The sequence below is a fragment of the Zasmidium cellare genome (genome assembly GCF_010093935.1).
Source record: "Zasmidium cellare ATCC 36951 unplaced genomic scaffold M409scaffold_49, whole genome shotgun sequence".
Classification (NCBI taxonomy): Eukaryota; Fungi; Ascomycota; class Dothideomycetes; order Mycosphaerellales; family Mycosphaerellaceae; genus Zasmidium; species Zasmidium cellare.
This window is the reverse complement of record NW_022986993.1, coordinates 217,764-233,865: the sequence shown is the minus strand read 5'-3', so window position 1 is coordinate 233,865 and position 16,102 is coordinate 217,764. Positions and strand designations below refer to the sequence as shown.

Here is a 16,102-nt window from a genome sequence, read left to right as displayed (position 1 = left end):
TGAATTCACGTCCCCAGAGCCGCAACCAAAACATCCAACCCACTACACGTCGTACTCGCATTCCCACCCCCAAACGGCCCCGCCCAATTCACCCCAAGCACCCCATCCCCATCATTGCTGCTCCCCCAAACACTCTCCGCATTCCTCCTCAGAAAATCCCCATAATCGCCGCCTCCCGCCCTCCCCAGCCGTGCGAGATTCCGCGCAAAAATCCCCTTGAACTGCGTCCGATCCGTATCGCAACCCTCCGCATAACTCTCGCAAGGCTCATGCAGAATCCCGTCGGAATCGCTGAGTTGGGCTATCGCCGCCGAGGCTATCGAGCCGACGGTGCTGAGGAGGGAAGCATCCCCCGTGGCGCTCGAAAGCTCCACCAGGGCCCCGAGGATCACGCCTTGATTGTACGTCCACACGACGCCGCCGTTGTTCGCGCAACTCCCCGGATCCAAGCCGTCGTTTATCGTGTTCCCCTGATTAATCAACCCCGTCCCCCGGAACCACTCCCACTGCCGGCGCGCAAGATCCCTGTACTCCCCGCCGTCACCCGCGCGATTCGCGAGGTGTGCCGCAACGCTGAGGAACAGCTCGTTCGGGATCGCGTTTATGTAGGTGTGGTCTTTGTCCCACCAGATGCCTCCCTGGGCCCCGGAGTTGCTGCTGCACGGCGTGCTGCCGAAGGTGGAGCGCATTGAGGTGAAGATGGCGGTGGCGCTGGTGAGGTAGGCGGTGTTGCGCGTGAGGTCGTAGGCGGAGAGGAGGGCGAGGGCCCACCAGCCGTCGTCGTCGTAGTAGCTGCGTGGCGTGGCTTTGTCAGTGGTATGCGTGAGGGGGTGGGATGATGGGATGACGGACTTGCTGAGGAAGTTGGGATACGTCTTCGGGGCGTTGGCGAAGCTGTTCTCCATGACCGATACGATGTCGTTCTTCAAATTCCCATCGATCGTGGCGAGGTTCGCGATTGTCGATATACAGCTCCCGCTGTTCCACCATTGGCCTTGCCACAGGCCTGTGGATTCATCGTACCATTGCTGTAGTTGGGCGTAGACGGCTTCGGCGTCGGAGGAGGTGACGTCTCGGGCTATGAAGTCGAGGGGGTTGGAGAGGGATGGGGTGAGGAGAGTACAGGCGAGGAAGAGGATATACTGGAAGATGGCCGTCCTCATCTTGACTCTCCACGCCAAAGCACATGTGAACGAGAATCAAGTCAGAAGGAACAAGCGAGGTCGATACTCACACCCCGTCCCACCATCTTATACTCCTCCTCCTGCCACGCCACGCCATGCGCCCAGATGGCACCTGCGCGCTGGCAGTGTAGCATCGCATGCGACGAGAAAAGACAAGAAGAGAAAAGCATGAAATTGACTTTGCCTCCTTTTACATGCCCAACGGAAAGCAGTATTGGTCCCGACATCCGGCTTGGTGTGTATCGAGAGCAGGTTTTTGGGTGAAACGATCGCTGGAGTATGTGAGTGTAGGATCGTCGAGAGGTGGGTGTCTCGGGGTATGTAAGGCTGAGGGAGTTGAGAGCTGGAGGTTTGTTCGATGCTCGACACTTTTGTTCATTGTGTGATTCTCCAAGCGTTGTTGCCTTCGTTTGGTCAATTATGAGAGATGGCAACCCGTCATGTAACACCAGAAGCGAGGTATGTAGATGTCGTGGAAGCCATCGGCATGTCGACGCAGGCCAATCCATGCCCATATACCCCTTCAGGCACCGGCTCTCCACAACTCTCCTCGTGCCTGGTACAGAAGGGATCCTTTGCAACGTCATCGCTTTAGTCTCGTGAGCGTCTATTCTGTGCAGATGCGGTGAGTATTGACATCGATCCCTCGCGCAGGTCACGAGCGCTGACGCCCTATCAGGCAAGTTCGGGTGCGAATCAGGGCAAGTCGAAGTATAAAGCTGGGACTGTTGTTTTACAGTCCATCCCTTCGAGGTCGATGGTCGGGACCTGAGTGCACGTTGTGAAACACCGCAGAGGGCGGGCTGGTATATCGAAGTTCATCTTTCGTATACTATACACTCCTTCATCAATGGATATATATGCTATCCTGCCTGATCATTCGATCAACAGCGTCTTGGACTTTCTCCCGCTCGTCTTCAGGAGCGTCTTTCCACCTTGTCTGGATATCATCCCACACTTCCAGCATTCGCTTGCTTCCGGTGCATTTGTAGAAGGCGTGCACAGCTGCTAGCGCCAGGCCTTTGGCGAAGTATGTTGGCCGTTCGAGCTCGTTTGTGTCAATTTCTACGGGTTCTTCGTCCAAGTCGGGTTCTTCATGAGGACTGTTGACTTGAGTCTGCTGATGGTCGATCATCATGGCGCCGAGCATATCAGACCTGTCTTCTTCATCAACGCTAGATTCTGGGATGTCGTGTTCTGGAGCTTCGGCAGGCTGTATGATCTCAGGGGTCGCCAAGGACGGCATGGAAGCGGTCATTATCTCTGCCCAGAAGTCTTCCAGGCTCCTGCGATTCCACGCAGAGAAGGCATATCCTCCATGAGTCCAGAAGCCTCGCAGGATGTGAACATAGACACTCCCATGCACATGATGCTTATTTTCTCTCATTTCTTCGAGGAGCTCGCGGGTTTTGTCGAGGTGCCCTGATGTATAAGCGTGATGCTTGATCATCAATGCATACGTGGAAGAGTCTGGTGCAATGGGAGTCACCTTTTGCACGCCTTCGCGTCTCTCGTCGGCGGAGTATACACCCCCAAAGAACGAAGTTTCGTGCTGCTGCTTCTCCTGGCGTAGTCTGTGACCAGTGGTATCCAGAACCTTAGCGAGCTGCCTCCTCCTACGCCAGTCCTTGAGTGACATTACCCCGAATTTCTGCTCGTGCAGCGCTTTCATGCGCAAGAAGACGTTCTCTGCTGCCGCTGCTTCTCCCGCTCGAATGAGAGCCAGAATGACACAGTTCATGACAGCCGTGTCAACGATTTCGCCAGCATTGACCAAGTCTCGAAAGGCCTGCCGCACCCCATCGCCATCTCTTTTGACGCCAGCATAATGGATCATGCTCGCTCGAAAATAGCGATTGATCGGTAAGTCCCTGGATCTGAGCTCTGCGTAGATGGTGTCTGCAAGGGCGTAGCGTCCCGCGCGTACAGCAACACCAAAGAGGATGTTGAAAGTGACGCTATCAGCCTCATGTCCAGCATTCTCCATGCGCATCCATGTTTCAATGGCGACTTTGACCTCATTGCTAGTGGCGCTACGAAGCCAACGTGCGGCAAAGTTGATGGCGCCATTCCACACCTCTCTGCTCAGGGGTACGCCTTCTCCAATGCATTCGTCCAGGAGCTCGAAGTATCGTTGCATAGTGATTTCGGAGTCCTTGAACTGGATCCAAGAAAGCTGTCTAAAGAATCTGGCAAATACATCATCGTCCAGATATCGAGGGCGCGGCGACTGTATGAATTGGTACAATTCCCACACCTTGTCGTGCGAGATGCGACCCAATGGCTTCTTGAGCAATCGGACAAAGTTTCTGATGTTCGCTGCATGCACAGGACCTTCAGGTGGTAAGATCTCCCGTTGCCCTGGAGTTCGACTGAGCTCTTCCAGAGGCGTCAAGACTAGGCGAGGGGCCAGCGGTTGGTGCTCTACTTTCTTCCGTCGACGCTCTACCTTGGTGTCGAATTCAGGGTAGGTATTCACCAGCTCTTTGTACTCATGTCGAGATATCTCTGGAAGTGCAGGAAGTTCGGCGGCGGCTGCAGCACTCTGCTTCTTCTGCGGCTGTGACGAAAGCCATCTCCTGTTCGCATGATATCGCTGGCTATCTGGCCTGATGATAGGTCTCCGTCTCGTTTCCCCCAGTCGATAGTCCTCCTTTCTGTGTTCTCGACATGACGAGGCAGCGACTAGGGAGCGAATGAAGAGGTCTTCGAAGCTGCCGTCCGCCCTCGTCCCAGACGCCACAGCTTCGTATCCAATGTCACCGCCGCATCGTGTTCTGTGTAGACATCTCTCGTCTTTTCGATTGGGATGTCGTCGTTCTCGGGAGGGTAGTATCATGGATCGGGGCGCTATAGTCGAGGGCGAGGGAAAAGACTTGGGCCGGAGCAGAGGAGCGAGTCGGGACATGAAGCGCGCAACATGGTGCCAGCGACTCCATCAAGCCCGCAGTGGCATCGCTCGCTCTCAATCAAATGGTCGCTGGCTGTCAATGAATTAATTGATCGGGTGTCGCGTGAGATGGCGCCTCCCAATCGCAAAGTTCGACCGAGGTGGATGTGTCCCAAGTGACGGTCTCGTGCTCCGTACATGACCTCCGCGGCGACAGCACGCCCGTTCTTGAGCACTTGATGGACAGGCATTGCTCGTTCTACCACTTCACACGTCTAGACAAGGCGACATTTGGCAATGAGTAGTAGCTAATCCAGCGATCCAAACGTCTACTCTTTCCCTACCACCATGGGCCGCTACAACTTCGCCGCGCAAAACGTGCAGAAACAAGCCTCCCAACTCCTCCACGCAAAACGAATACCAGCGCCTCCCTCCTGGTACGATGTCATCGGCAACACTCCTCCCAGCACACGACTCGTTCGCCAGCCCATGCAGCGAGCACAGGAACCCGGCAAAAGACCGCCCAGGAAGCGAAGTCGAATGTTCCAGCCATTGAACATCACATACGAGGAGGACAAGTTGAGATGGGAGTACTTCAATGATCATCCGTGGGAGTTGGCGAGGCCGCGAGTGGTTCTGGAGAACGATGGACGGGATCACGAGAAGTGGGATTGGAGCGTGCCGTTGGATGCTGCTGTGCATCGACCAAAAGCGAGGTTCTTCGACAAGGCCTACGACGAGGAGCAGAGGGAGATACGAACGCTGTGGGATCGGACAATGGTGAAGCAGTCGGCGAGACCCATTAACGGAGAGTCGTACGTAACGAAAGTGCTTTAGGATGACCTACGCTAACTCTACCATCTAGCGTCGTTCAAAGACAAAACTACCTCCTGCGCACTGGCATGCAACCCGCCGCCGCATACGACAAAGCCCGAAAAGAACTCTACCGCATACGCCACGCCCAGGAAACCGAAGCCCGCGTCGCGCGAGAAGAAGCTCTAGCAACAGGCGCATATTTCGGCCCTGGACCTCTTCAAATCGGAATGCAGCTCGAAGACAAAGCCTACGAAGACTGGAAGACTTGGGCGGAGAAACAGATTGTGGCTTTCAAGCAGTTGCAAGGGTCAGCTTATACGGGTACGGAGAACGAGAGTGCAGACCTAGAAATTCAGGAGCCGCAGCAGGAGGAGCTTCAGGAGGTTAGCAGTGAGATACCTGCGACTAAGGCTGGGCAGGCGGCGCAGGGCGGTGCGGCTATACATCCTTGAAGTTGCTCGACAGGGCTTATACAGTAGCAAGATGTATGATACCCAAGGAATTTGAAGGGGATGATCTGTACAGAGCCACGAGGTTCCTTTGGCAGAACAGCCATGAAAAAGACTGCCTCATGCACACACAAGGGAAACCATGCGTCTAGCTCGCCTCTGTCCCAATCGTTTGAATGCGCCTGAGCCACCCACAAACAATCAACTGCCAGGACTATCTATGGTCATACGGATGAAAACATTCATCTAGATCGTCAAGCTCTGCCGCACAGACTACTTCACGTGCAATGTCTCAATCGCATCACATGCTTTGTCCAGCGCTCGAAAGGAACATCTAAATGGGACCTACAACTCTTCTCTTCCATCCAAACAGCAGCCGACCTGGTCCAATGGTAAGATCCTCAGGCGACGGTCTTATTACCAGTCCTGAGGGATGCTGGTTCGAATCCAGCGGTTGGACGATGAACATCTTTTTGTCGACGTCGAAGTTTTGAAATACGGGTTTTCTATGCTAAATCGTGCATGATTACCTTTCACATAAATCTATGGAATCCACCCCGTCCCTTTAGCTCTCAACTCCCTCGTCACGCGATCGATATTCACGCCCAAGGCTTGCTCGATATACCGCGGAATCTCAGTATTATCGAACCCACCCGCCATGTCAGCCTTCAATTGCTCACCCGTCCTTCCTGCCGCATATCCATACAGAGTCGTATCGACACCTGAGTGACCACCCGTCGACCAGGATATACCCGCCCGCTCGCTCAGAGCATCCGCAAGCCCAGCAGAGAAGTCTCCCAAGATGGCTTGCACTTCCGCATCTGAAGCGTCGGAGAGGCCGTAAGCAGGGAGGATGTCACTGCGGAGGTAAGATTCGCTCTTATCGGACTCGTCCCACTGAGAGGAGAGGTACTCGATCGAGTGTGTCGGAGTCTGCAAAAGACGAGGATCGTAGCCTGGAAGCGTCAAGCCGCCCGTCTCGTGGTCTGCGACAGAGAGCATCGCGGTGTCCGGGTGTGCGTCGATCCAGTTGATCAGCTTCTCCATGACGTTGTTGTATTCCAGGGTATCGTGGAGGTGAGCGGCTGCGTCGTGGGCGTGCGAGGAGTGGTCGATGCGCGAGGCTTCGATCATGAGGAAGTACCCCTTGTCGTTGCGGTTCCTGCAGTGGCGCCCTCGGCACTGTCGAGCGCGGTCGAGGGATTGGAGGGCGGTTTCGGTCATTTCGGAGAGGGAGGGTTCGCGTTCTGCTTGGGGTTGCTGTTGGCGGTCGATCTCGTAGCTTAGGTCGTTGTCGTTGAAGAGTCCGAGGTAGGGGAGGGTGATCCTGCTGCGGCCGGAAGACAGGGCGTCGAAGCTGGAGCGGTTCTGGGCGATGGAGTAGCCTTTGTCTTTGGCGTAGGCGAATAGGTCGATGTCGTCTTCTCGGCACGAGGTTGAATCTGACTGTGGCTTGAAATAGCAGCGGCCGCCGCCGAGGAGGATGTCGACACTCTGGTTGAGTGGATGGCTGTAGCCGATCTGTTGTTCTGCAATCTGAGGAAGTGCATTGCGGCTCACGGAATGTGAGGAGTACGCTGGGAAGGCCGTTAGCTTGAGGTTACTTAATGGCTGATTTGGACTCACCGGCTGGTGTAGCATGGTTGATGATGCTCGTGACGACAAGAGCAGTCAGATAGCCGTCTTGCTTCGCAGCTTCCAGGATCGACCCCAAAGCCTGGCCATCAGGAGTGACCCCAAGAGCGCCATTGTTGGTCTTGAAGCCACAGGCCAATGCAGTTCCAGCCGCGGCAGAGTCTGTGATCAGGTTGTTGCTCGAGTGCGTTCGAGTGTTACCAAGCGGCTGCACAGCCGCGTTAGCATTGGATGTAGATGAAGTCGACGTTAGGGATATGCCTTACGGTCTCGTCGATTGGCATGGCGTTGATGGCCGGTGCTTCTGGAGAGCCTCCATTTAGCATCGAGAGGTATGTCCTGACCAATGTCTGGGACGCAGGAGCCATGCCGTCTGGAATGACCATGATGAAGTTTTTGGGTCGAATGGCGGCCACTGCTGCTTGGGCAGATGCCCATAGCAGGAAGAACTCGGTACGCATATTGGAAGGCAATGGACTTGCGAGTTTTTGACCAAGAAAAAAGGCTCAAGAGAAGATATGCCAATGAAATGTATACCGCCCACCGTCTTTTATAACAGTCGTTCGCATCTTCTTGGACTCGGTCCTGCTGCAAAAACTCCCGTCTGCCTCTCTTCGCCTTGGAAGGATTCTACTCCTCGCATGTGGAAGGACGGCATATTGCCCAGCTCACATTTGGCATACCAAGAGCTCTTTTAGAAGTGCGATGTGTCGTTCAGAAGTTCTCGTAGGGAGAGGGAAAGTGTAGAAGACAATAGTTCCATCTTGGCTAGTCGGACGAAGGGCCTAAAGAGGCAGCTGAATATTCCTGTGTCTTGCACGTGGTGTTTCTCGATGGCTCTGTTGCAATGCTCGATGCAGAGGCGCGGAGAACCTTGATGAGTGGCCGAGAGATGTTGTCTTGGGGCCAAGTATGTTCTTGTTGAGGTCAATGGAATCGATCGCCGGATGCCGGCCTAATGAATGGTTGGCGCACGGGCCTTTGCCCAGCCTCCTCCTTTGCCGGGTCAAGAACGACTTCTTCTCTTCTTCACTTCACATCACAGGCACTTTCGGTACATCGAACTGCCACCATCACGATGCTGCGATTCGGGATTTGCAAATGAATGTATTGATACTCCCCCCATGGCTACTTCATTCCCGCACCCTCAAAACTCCAGGACCTCGTGTAGTCGCTCTCGCCCCAAGGCCATCCGCCCAGCTCGATGCTGAGCTGGGTCGTCGACTCAAGCTCCTGAGCGCGAGCCTTGAGTTCATCCACGTCCCAGTTCGCCCAGAGATATTTGCCCTTCAAGAACTTCGCCTCGGGACTTGCAAGCCACACGTTGAAATTGCCCGGCAGAGACACTGTCAAGAGTCAGCAGTCTGCTAACAGTGGCGAGATCATCTATTACGAACCATGATCTTCGAATCCAGCAGCGGCGACACCGCCTACGCCTCTGTTCATCTCCGTATCGACAACTGCGGCTGTTAGCAAGAATCCATCTCGCCCGCCTTTTGCACTTACCACCTGGCTGGATATGGAACACACTGTGCTCAGGGTGTGCAAATCCCACACTATTCCACAGACGAAAGTTTGCCATTTTGGCGATGCTGTACGAAGCCAATGCCGCAGCGAAGTTGTGGTGTGCAGCGCATGAGTTGACATCTATCGCGACTGCGTTCTTCGATGCATGCCGAAGGAATGCTTGCGCGGTCAACAGCGCACCTCTGAGATTCGTCTGGATGGCTCCCAGAAATCGTTCTTCCTCGGCCTCTTCCACTGTGTCAGGAGGCCCCGTGAACGCTGCGTTACTGACAACTACGTCGATCTTTCCGTTACCCGCGAACTTCTTGAAGGCATCGTCGACTTGGCTCTTGTTCGTGATGTCTGTCGACGCCACGAAAACTTCGACTCCAGGATATTGCTTTTCTATCGAGGCTTTGGTGTCCAGTAGAGGCTGCTCTCTGCGACCGAGAAGTGCGATCCGTGAGGCTCCTGCTTCAGCAAAGCTGCGAGCTGTTTCTGCTCCTATTCCTGTACCGCCGCCCGTGACCAAGACAGTCTTACCTTTAGCGGAAAGCTCCGGACGAGATGGCGAGATTGAAGGGTAGGTGTTTGAGTGCCATTTCTTGGTAGGAGAAGGGAACGGTGCTGCCATGTTGAGAGTGGTTTGATTGATCTGAAGGTGATGTTTTGCTGCTGAATGCTCGATACCTTGATGAGACAGACATCTCCTACCCTTATATGTTTGCAATAACAGAGGTGTATTATGAGGCCTACTAGACCTTTCATTGACACTACACGTCTTGCAATTGCATTATTCATCCCTTTTTGCGAGATGTTGCAGACTGTTCCGTACTGCACGCCTTGGATCCGAATCCGAGTGTTTTCTGCGAGCTACAAAAGTGCTCCGCCCGACGCAGTGGTCGCCGGATGAAGCCATTGACAAAGCCGTTGATCGCTGACAAATGAGAGGCTCTCTTATATGCACCATTTCATACTGCTCCGATGGTCTGCTGCGGACAACATTGAAATGTATGAACACTCGCAGGCAGTCTTCCGGTGCGAGGAATGCAACAAGCCGTTCGACAAAGGTATTTCCCTTCACAGTGCTTCGCTACGCCGATGGATACGAGCTGATCGAAACTTGGCAGAATCGACCCTTAAGAGGCATAGATATTACTGTCGGTCTCGAAAAACATCTGGCCGCAAGCCAATCCCACGGGCTCGATCATGTATCTCCTGCGTCAAAAGAAAGGGGCGTTGTGACAATCGACGCCCTATCTGTTCAAATTGTGCTGAGAAAGATATCGCTTGTTGCTATCCCACAAACGCATCTCAAACCAAAGGCCAGCAGAAGCATGGGGCAGCCTACGACTTTCTCCAGACTACAAATGAAACTCCTGATGTCAATTTCACTGGCGGCTATGAGCAAGACGCCGTCGATGACTTTGCTATGATCTTATCTAAGTCGACAGATGTCCCAGACCTTGCACAGTCGAAGCTGAAAGACCAGCCCTTCGTATGGAACGATCTTGACATAGCATTTGCGAGCTTCGTGAACGACGAGATGGCCGGACCGCACTTGACTTTCCAGCAACTCATACCACCACAGCAAGATTCGATACCGATGGCACCGGAGCCCAATGTTCGCTCTATGATTGCACGCTCTAGACCGGATTCCAAATCGCAGCGCACGATCAAGTTGATCAAGCATACACTCAAATCGTATCTGCGTGTGATGCAGCATGACAGCACTCTACCGCCCTTCATTCATCCTGGACTGGCTACCGCGTCTGTTGGGACTGGCCGGATGGAGCCGATGGCCAATTGCATGAGCCTCATGCACATGCTCAACGGCGAAATTAGGGGCAGCAACAAGTTGTTCTGGAAGAATGTTCAACTGGAAAGTGACCGCCTCATGGCTGAGGTAGGTCACGACGTAAGTGAAAAACTTCAAAGAAACCCAGCTAAAGCGTTCTAGTGTACAAGCATGACCAAATTGGAACTATTAGCCGCCATGCAAGCGCTATCCATTTACATTTTCGTGAGATTGGACGAAGGCGAGACAAACGACAACGACTTGGACGAGATGTTGCAAGCTACGGTGACGGTAACTTCAACGGCTATATCACCACTTCGTGAATCGTCAATGCTAACGCCAAATCGACAGAAAATCTCGCAGCTCTTCAATTGCCAAGCGTATGTGCCCGATCCACAGCTTGACCAACCCTGCGAACTTGTATCGATGTGGCAGGACTGGGTCGTAAAGGAATCAATCAACCGGTCACACTTGCCCTCCCTCCCAAGACTGCAATCGATCCAGACTGACGAAACCATAGACTCTGCCTCATCTACCGCATCATCGACATGCTCGCCTACTTTGGTCCCGCCGCCCTCTGCAACCTTTCCCCCAAACTCCTCCTCGCGCCGCTGCCTGCGCGGAAACAGCTCTGGGAGGCCCCTGATGAGTTCACGTGGAGCATGGAGATCAGCAAGGACATCATGCGTCCGGCTGTGTTTGGTCTCACTGGCAAGGGAGACCTGATCAGATTGAACAATGGGCGTTCGTTGCATGAGCCTGGGGCGGCGAGTTCGGTAGATGGTGGACAAGAGGATTCTGCGAATTGGGAGGAGTGGTGTTCGGGGATGGATGGGCTGGGGGCGTTGGTGATGCTTGCTGCTAGTTTGGTTGGGTGAGGGAGGATGGATGGGGATATCTTGATTCGATTTGACGCTGATGAGTCCAACATGTTTGCTGTGGTCTTTCAGCATCCCAACTATCGATTCCCAAGTCGAGATTCGACATTCCCAAGTCTCCAGTGGCGCCTATGAGTCGCAGTGTGGCCGGCCCCAGACTCCCGAAAATGCCTGCGACCTTCAAAAGCCAGCACTAAGATCGATGGAGCTCCTCCCAAAATGCCAACCGAGAACAACCAAAATCTCACTCCAACTTCCCCTCCTCTCCCTCAAAAGCACGTCCCCTGCGGATTCGCATCAATCCCACACCGACACATCCCAAAATCCTCCCCCTCCCCACTCGCCTTGAAACAGCAAATATCCCCGCCCTTGCCGTCACCGGAGGGATGCGCCGGATTCTCCGGACAGCTGAAGTCCTGCAGTTGGCAGTCGATGGTCGTGCAGCAGGAGCCCTTGGGCCAGAGGAGGAGGGTGTTGTTGAGGGGGTCCGAGAGGCGGATGTTTTTGACCACTTCGACCGTGCAGAGGGTGTCGGCTTCGAAGCCGGGGTCTGGGCGGCGGGTGTTTGCGAGGGTTGAGGGGAGGAGAAGGGAGAGGGTTGCGAGGAGGAGGTGGGGGAGGTGCATTTTTTGTTTGCGGGTTGATGCCTTCTTGCTGTGGCGTTTGTTAAGTGGGTGGTGGCTTGATTGGGGTGGGCGGTTTGAAGTTCCTTCAAGAATATGAAGTTCCTTCAAGGAATAGGGATCTCGTCAATAAGGTAGAGAGGGGAAGGCGAATTGAAATATACCCTCATCTTCAGCTGTTTATACCCGGATTTGCTGGCGCCCGAGAGCGCCATGACGTTGGCGATCCGCGCCAGATACAGCAGTAGGTTTGCTTAATCATACGAGAGCTAAGGAAGTTAGTTCAATTGATTGGTTATCCGTACATAGCAGTTACTTCCACCCGGTAATGTCAATGGGTTACAAGGCTGCGCTGCTGTAATCGTGTGAGGTGGAAGGTGATGTTCCAGGGGTGAATGCCGGCAGCCCGTTGACAGGGATGCTGTATGGAGTTTCGCTTCCCGAGGCTAGCGCAAACCTTAATCTACTTCTCTCCCGTCTGCAGTGAGCTTTGAGCTCGTGTCTCTCCACGACATGACACCACCGAACCACCACCACCACCGCCTCGACTCTGGAGTCTTGCTGTCGACAGTGACAGAGTGAACTACGCATTATTGGCGGGCGACTCACTGGCAGCGTCATTCCCACGATGGCAGAACCGCCCAAGAAGCGTGGCCTCACCCTCTATGGCGACTTGATCACCCCCGAAACGCGCGCTGAGGTGGAAGCCCGCGATGCCAAGGCGCTGGCCGAAGAGAAGAAGAAAAAGAAAGACGGTAGAGTGATATGGCGTGCACGTTCGCGATGAGGCCGATTTGCTCACTTGCCTACCAAAGCCTCACTCATGTTCAAGCCCACCAATCTGGGAAAGAAGAACGGAAAACCGGCGCAGAAGCCGAAGCCAACATTTGCCTCCATGCACAAGCCTTCCTCCAGCACCTCCACCGGCACTGCACCACCGACGGCCAGTTCGCCAGATGCACCCACTCAGCAGCTTTCGAGCGAGCCGCAGGACCACCCACCGCCGCCGCCGCCTCAGAAGCGCGGTTTCAACGACTGGCTAGCCGATGAGGAGCAAGAGCAGGAGTACTATGAGCGTCGTCCACGCTGGCAGAGCAAGAAGGCGAAGAAGCAGCAGCAACAGTATCAAGAACAGTGGTCCTGGACTGATACATACGACCCTAGTCAGCCTGTCCCTTACGAACAGTACTCTGGCTCGGATCACTGGAGGGATACGAATAGCGACTGGAGAGAGAGACTGCATGTCGCGCGCGACCAGCATCGGGGCCAGGCATCCGGCTATGGAGGCTACCAAGGAGGCTACAACGGCGGCTACTCCAATATGGATGGCCAAGGATACAACTCTAACATGGGCAGCCGTATGTCTACTAACCGCTCACTTCTCTTAAAGCTAACATCCGTAGGTCCACCACCAAACATGCAATTCGCATCCCCACCAAGCTTCGCTCCACCGCAAAGCTTTGCTCCGCCAGCCACCTACAGCCCTGACCCAGTCTCGCGCTCAAATTCTCTTGGACCGTCGTCTGGACGCAACAGCGGCTTCAGCAATCGATATGACGACAACGGTCGTCCCCCACTCCCACCAGTAGATTTGAACAAGGACGAGTCTGGTGACGATGCGTACGCTCGACGCATGGCTTTGAGCGCACAACCGCCGCCGCCGCCGCCGCCAGCTACTCGCCCACCGATGCCGCAGGCCAACGCACCATCATCACGTGCGCCATTGTCAGCTGCGGATCAAGAGAAGCGTGCCAAAGCAGAGCAGCAGATTGCAGCCATGAAGGCCAAACTGGCCGCAGCCAAGGCCAGTAGTGCGAGCCCTGCCCCTCCTCCAGCAGCAGCTTCGACGCCGCCGCCACCACCACCACCACCCCCGCCTACCACAGACCCACCTAAATCTGCCACCGTAATCTCCGCCCCGCCTACGTACAATCCTGAATATCTCGCCCAGAAAGCCCAGCAAGAGAGACAACAATCGCTTGGAAATGACAAGTCATTCTCTGACGCCGCCGATGATGCTCATGAGCCCCAGTCAAAGGCTCCCGGCCAAGCGGGATTCGCACAGCGCGTCATGGAGCGCATGGGCTATGAGAAGGGCAAAGGGCTTGGTGCCAGTGGCGAGGGCATCACGTCAGCCCTTTCCGTCAAGGCCGACAAGCGCAAGAAGAAGCCAGACGCTCAAGGCGGAGGCTACGTCGCCCCGGCCGCCATGGGCAAGATCATGGGCGGTAAGACAAAGAAGAAGGCGGACGGCGATGAGGACGGCCCCCATGGTAAGATGTCGGCGGTAGTGAAGTTTGAGGGCATGTTAAAGGATATGGACGTGGACAAAGCGATACAGGATGAGGGTATTCTTCAAGAGATAGGCGATGAAATGGCGGAGTTCGGTAAGGTGGAAAGGCTGAAGATATGGAGGAGTTATGAAGGCGGCAACGACGAGGTCTTCATCAAGTTCACCAGCCAACTGAGCGCTCTAAGGGCGATCAATGCGATGGATGGGGCTGAGTTTGAAGGTAACACCATCCAGGCAAGGTATTGGGATGATGAAAAGTTTGAGGCGGGCGAGTATGCCTGAGACGCTTCTACTAAATGAAAGCGAGAATGGAAATATCCGTTCAGCGACAAGAAAATGCATTCGAACTTTGGCACACCGCAATCATGAAGTGGAGAACGACTGCATGACCTTCGTTCCGCGGACTGAGAACGATCCGATGGACCCTGCGATTGCTTCACATCATTCATGTCCTTGTACCTCCTGCTTGACGACTTCTAGCGCCCCAGCCACCTCTTCGGAATTACATGTACTCTCAAAGCTGGATGAGCGTTCTCGTCTTGATCAAGCTTTGAGAGCGTCCTCTGAATCCGTCCTGTCATGCTAGGAACAGGCTAGGTCCCCGACCTGTCAAATCGATTCCACCGTGCAGAACCATGCAGAAGAGTGGCTTGTGCACCTGTGTTTCCCCTCACGAAACCGGATTCGGCGATCGACTCCTCAGATGAGGCTCAAGGGTTGCTGGGAAGTGCTGGGGTGGGGACTTGGCAATTAAAGTCTGTTTGGACGTCATGCGATCGCGATGGTGATGAGGACGCTTGAAGGCGGTCATCTGGAGAATATGAGCTTGTGGTCAAAGATGTTCAGGCTGTGCGCGTGTTGAAACGATTTGATCGAGAGAGTGCAGAAGGCACTGAAGACATCTTGCCTTGACATTGCAAGGCTGCCTACCACCCCCTCGTCATCGGTGCAAGACAAAAGGCTTGCACAATGCTTCATTCCCCGCCCAGACGGTATCAAGGGTCGATCCCAGTGAGTTCAATACTTCAGTCACTCAATCGAGGTCTTTCGAGGGCTCTTTCTCCAGCCTCGTCCAGGTTGAGGGCATCCTGGATACTCCTCGCGACAACACGCCACTGCAGGCTTTGGGGAAGAGTTCATAATCCTCCCGTCTTCCTCCTCCGGCCGTCTCTCTGTTCTTCCTCGACTTGATCCTTCGCACTTGTTCACACGCTTCGTCTTCACGCATCAGCACCGACTCGAACCGCAACGATGCACCTCCCTTTCCTCTCCCTCCTCCTCGCCGCAACAACGGTCTGGGCAGCTCCCCAACCCGTCGAGGAGTCCGCCGAAGACGCTGATCTAGGGCCTTGCTTCCCACACTGTACATGCACTCTTCTGTCTCCCCTCATGGCAACGACTTGCTGATATGATCCAGGCCACCACGGTCCACCACCACCGCCAGCCTGTTTCTTGCCATTGCTGTGTCCACCACCGGTAAGTCATAGCCTAGATGTTTGGGAGACGACGAAAGAGCAGAATGCTGATGACAAGACGTAGCCACCACCATGCCCAGCTTGTGGCCCTTGTGGATTGCCGGATTGGTACGTTCATGTTCCCTCTTCTTGATGATGAGTTCTACTGATATCGGAGCAGCGGACCTCCTCTTCCTCCTCCGCCTTGTGGTAAGTTCCTCGCCGTAGTGGGGAGGTCAGTGGATGAATGAGGCTGATATGAGTGCAGGTGGCCCGCACTGTGGTGGACCACCACCGTTCCCTTGCCAGTACTGGCCGTTTGCGCCGTTCTGTCATTGAGTGGGGATGAGGTGGGTTGGAGGTGAGTCTCAATCGTTCATGAACTTGGCTAGAATGGTACATGGCTGATGAATACCTGGCTAGATAGGTGATGGAGAAAGTTGCTGTTGAGCGTTCGATGATGGGGCTCGAATGGATGCTGGGGGAGTAATAGTGGTACGAAGTTGAAGTGCCACGAGCTAGCGGACAGGAAATCTTCTATGAAATGTTTAATACGATACAGATTTTGCATCTTCA

General features: G+C 54.5%; 9 protein-coding genes and 1 pseudogene across 10 annotated transcripts; 5 read left to right on the top strand and 5 right to left on the bottom strand.

Moving 5' to 3' along the window:
- Nucleotides 1–5: 5 nt before the first annotated feature.
- On the bottom strand, nt 6–1,163 carry M409DRAFT_70546 (glycoside hydrolase family 76 protein; the record flags this gene model as incomplete). The annotated part of the gene is made up of 2 exons (XM_033818787.1): nt 6–1,078; nt 1,124–1,163. The coding sequence occupies 2 exons, from the start codon at nt 1,161–1,163 to the stop codon at nt 6–8; spliced, it is 1,113 nt and encodes a 370-aa protein (XP_033661292.1).
- Nucleotides 1,164–2,031: 868 nt separating this feature from the next.
- On the bottom strand, nt 2,032–4,023 carry M409DRAFT_29248 (uncharacterized protein; the record flags this gene model as incomplete). Its single annotated transcript, XM_033809380.1, has 1 exon — nt 2,032–4,023. The coding sequence occupies one exon, from the start codon at nt 4,021–4,023 to the stop codon at nt 2,032–2,034; it is 1,992 nt and encodes a 663-aa protein (XP_033661291.1).
- A 399-nt stretch (nt 4,024–4,422) lies between these two features.
- On the top strand, nt 4,423–5,342 carry M409DRAFT_29247 (uncharacterized protein; the record flags this gene model as incomplete). Its single annotated transcript, XM_033809379.1, has 2 exons — nt 4,423–4,889; nt 4,940–5,342. 2 exons carry the CDS (start codon nt 4,423–4,425, stop codon nt 5,340–5,342), a joined length of 870 nt encoding a protein of 289 aa, XP_033661290.1.
- Nucleotides 5,343–5,714: 372 nt separating this feature from the next.
- M409DRAFT_t60 lies at nt 5,715–5,799 on the top strand (annotated as a pseudogene). The gene has a single exon. The product of its transcript is annotated as a tRNA-OTHER (tRNA).
- Nucleotides 5,800–5,882: 83 nt separating this feature from the next.
- M409DRAFT_29246 (uncharacterized protein) lies at nt 5,883–7,435 on the bottom strand (the record flags this gene model as incomplete). The annotated part of the gene is made up of 3 exons (XM_033809378.1): nt 5,883–6,916; nt 6,966–7,182; nt 7,241–7,435. 3 exons carry the CDS (start codon nt 7,433–7,435, stop codon nt 5,883–5,885), a joined length of 1,446 nt encoding a protein of 481 aa, XP_033661289.1.
- Nucleotides 7,436–7,742: 307 nt separating this feature from the next.
- On the bottom strand, nt 7,743–9,114 carry M409DRAFT_70542 (uncharacterized protein; the record flags this gene model as incomplete). Its single annotated transcript, XM_033818786.1, has 4 exons — nt 7,743–7,759; nt 8,120–8,320; nt 8,372–8,434; nt 8,481–9,114. The coding sequence occupies 4 exons, from the start codon at nt 9,112–9,114 to the stop codon at nt 7,743–7,745; spliced, it is 915 nt and encodes a 304-aa protein (XP_033661288.1).
- A 912-nt stretch (nt 9,115–10,026) lies between these two features.
- M409DRAFT_29244 (uncharacterized protein) lies at nt 10,027–11,156 on the top strand (the record flags this gene model as incomplete). Its single annotated transcript, XM_033809377.1, has 4 exons — nt 10,027–10,386; nt 10,441–10,569; nt 10,630–10,658; nt 10,799–11,156. The coding sequence occupies 4 exons, from the start codon at nt 10,027–10,029 to the stop codon at nt 11,154–11,156; spliced, it is 876 nt and encodes a 291-aa protein (XP_033661287.1).
- A 269-nt stretch (nt 11,157–11,425) lies between these two features.
- M409DRAFT_29243 (uncharacterized protein) lies at nt 11,426–11,782 on the bottom strand (the record flags this gene model as incomplete). The annotated part of the gene is made up of 1 exon (XM_033809376.1): nt 11,426–11,782. One exon carries the CDS (start codon nt 11,780–11,782, stop codon nt 11,426–11,428), a length of 357 nt encoding a protein of 118 aa, XP_033661286.1.
- A 625-nt stretch (nt 11,783–12,407) lies between these two features.
- M409DRAFT_60086 (uncharacterized protein) lies at nt 12,408–14,354 on the top strand (the record flags this gene model as incomplete). The annotated part of the gene is made up of 3 exons (XM_033814362.1): nt 12,408–12,534; nt 12,595–13,137; nt 13,183–14,354. The coding sequence occupies 3 exons, from the start codon at nt 12,408–12,410 to the stop codon at nt 14,352–14,354; spliced, it is 1,842 nt and encodes a 613-aa protein (XP_033661285.1).
- Nucleotides 14,355–15,323: 969 nt separating this feature from the next.
- M409DRAFT_29241 (uncharacterized protein) lies at nt 15,324–15,865 on the top strand (the record flags this gene model as incomplete). The annotated part of the gene is made up of 5 exons (XM_033809375.1): nt 15,324–15,435; nt 15,490–15,548; nt 15,612–15,655; nt 15,708–15,736; nt 15,795–15,865. 5 exons carry the CDS (start codon nt 15,324–15,326, stop codon nt 15,863–15,865), a joined length of 315 nt encoding a protein of 104 aa, XP_033661284.1.
- Between the last annotated feature and the right edge of the window lie 237 nt (nt 15,866–16,102).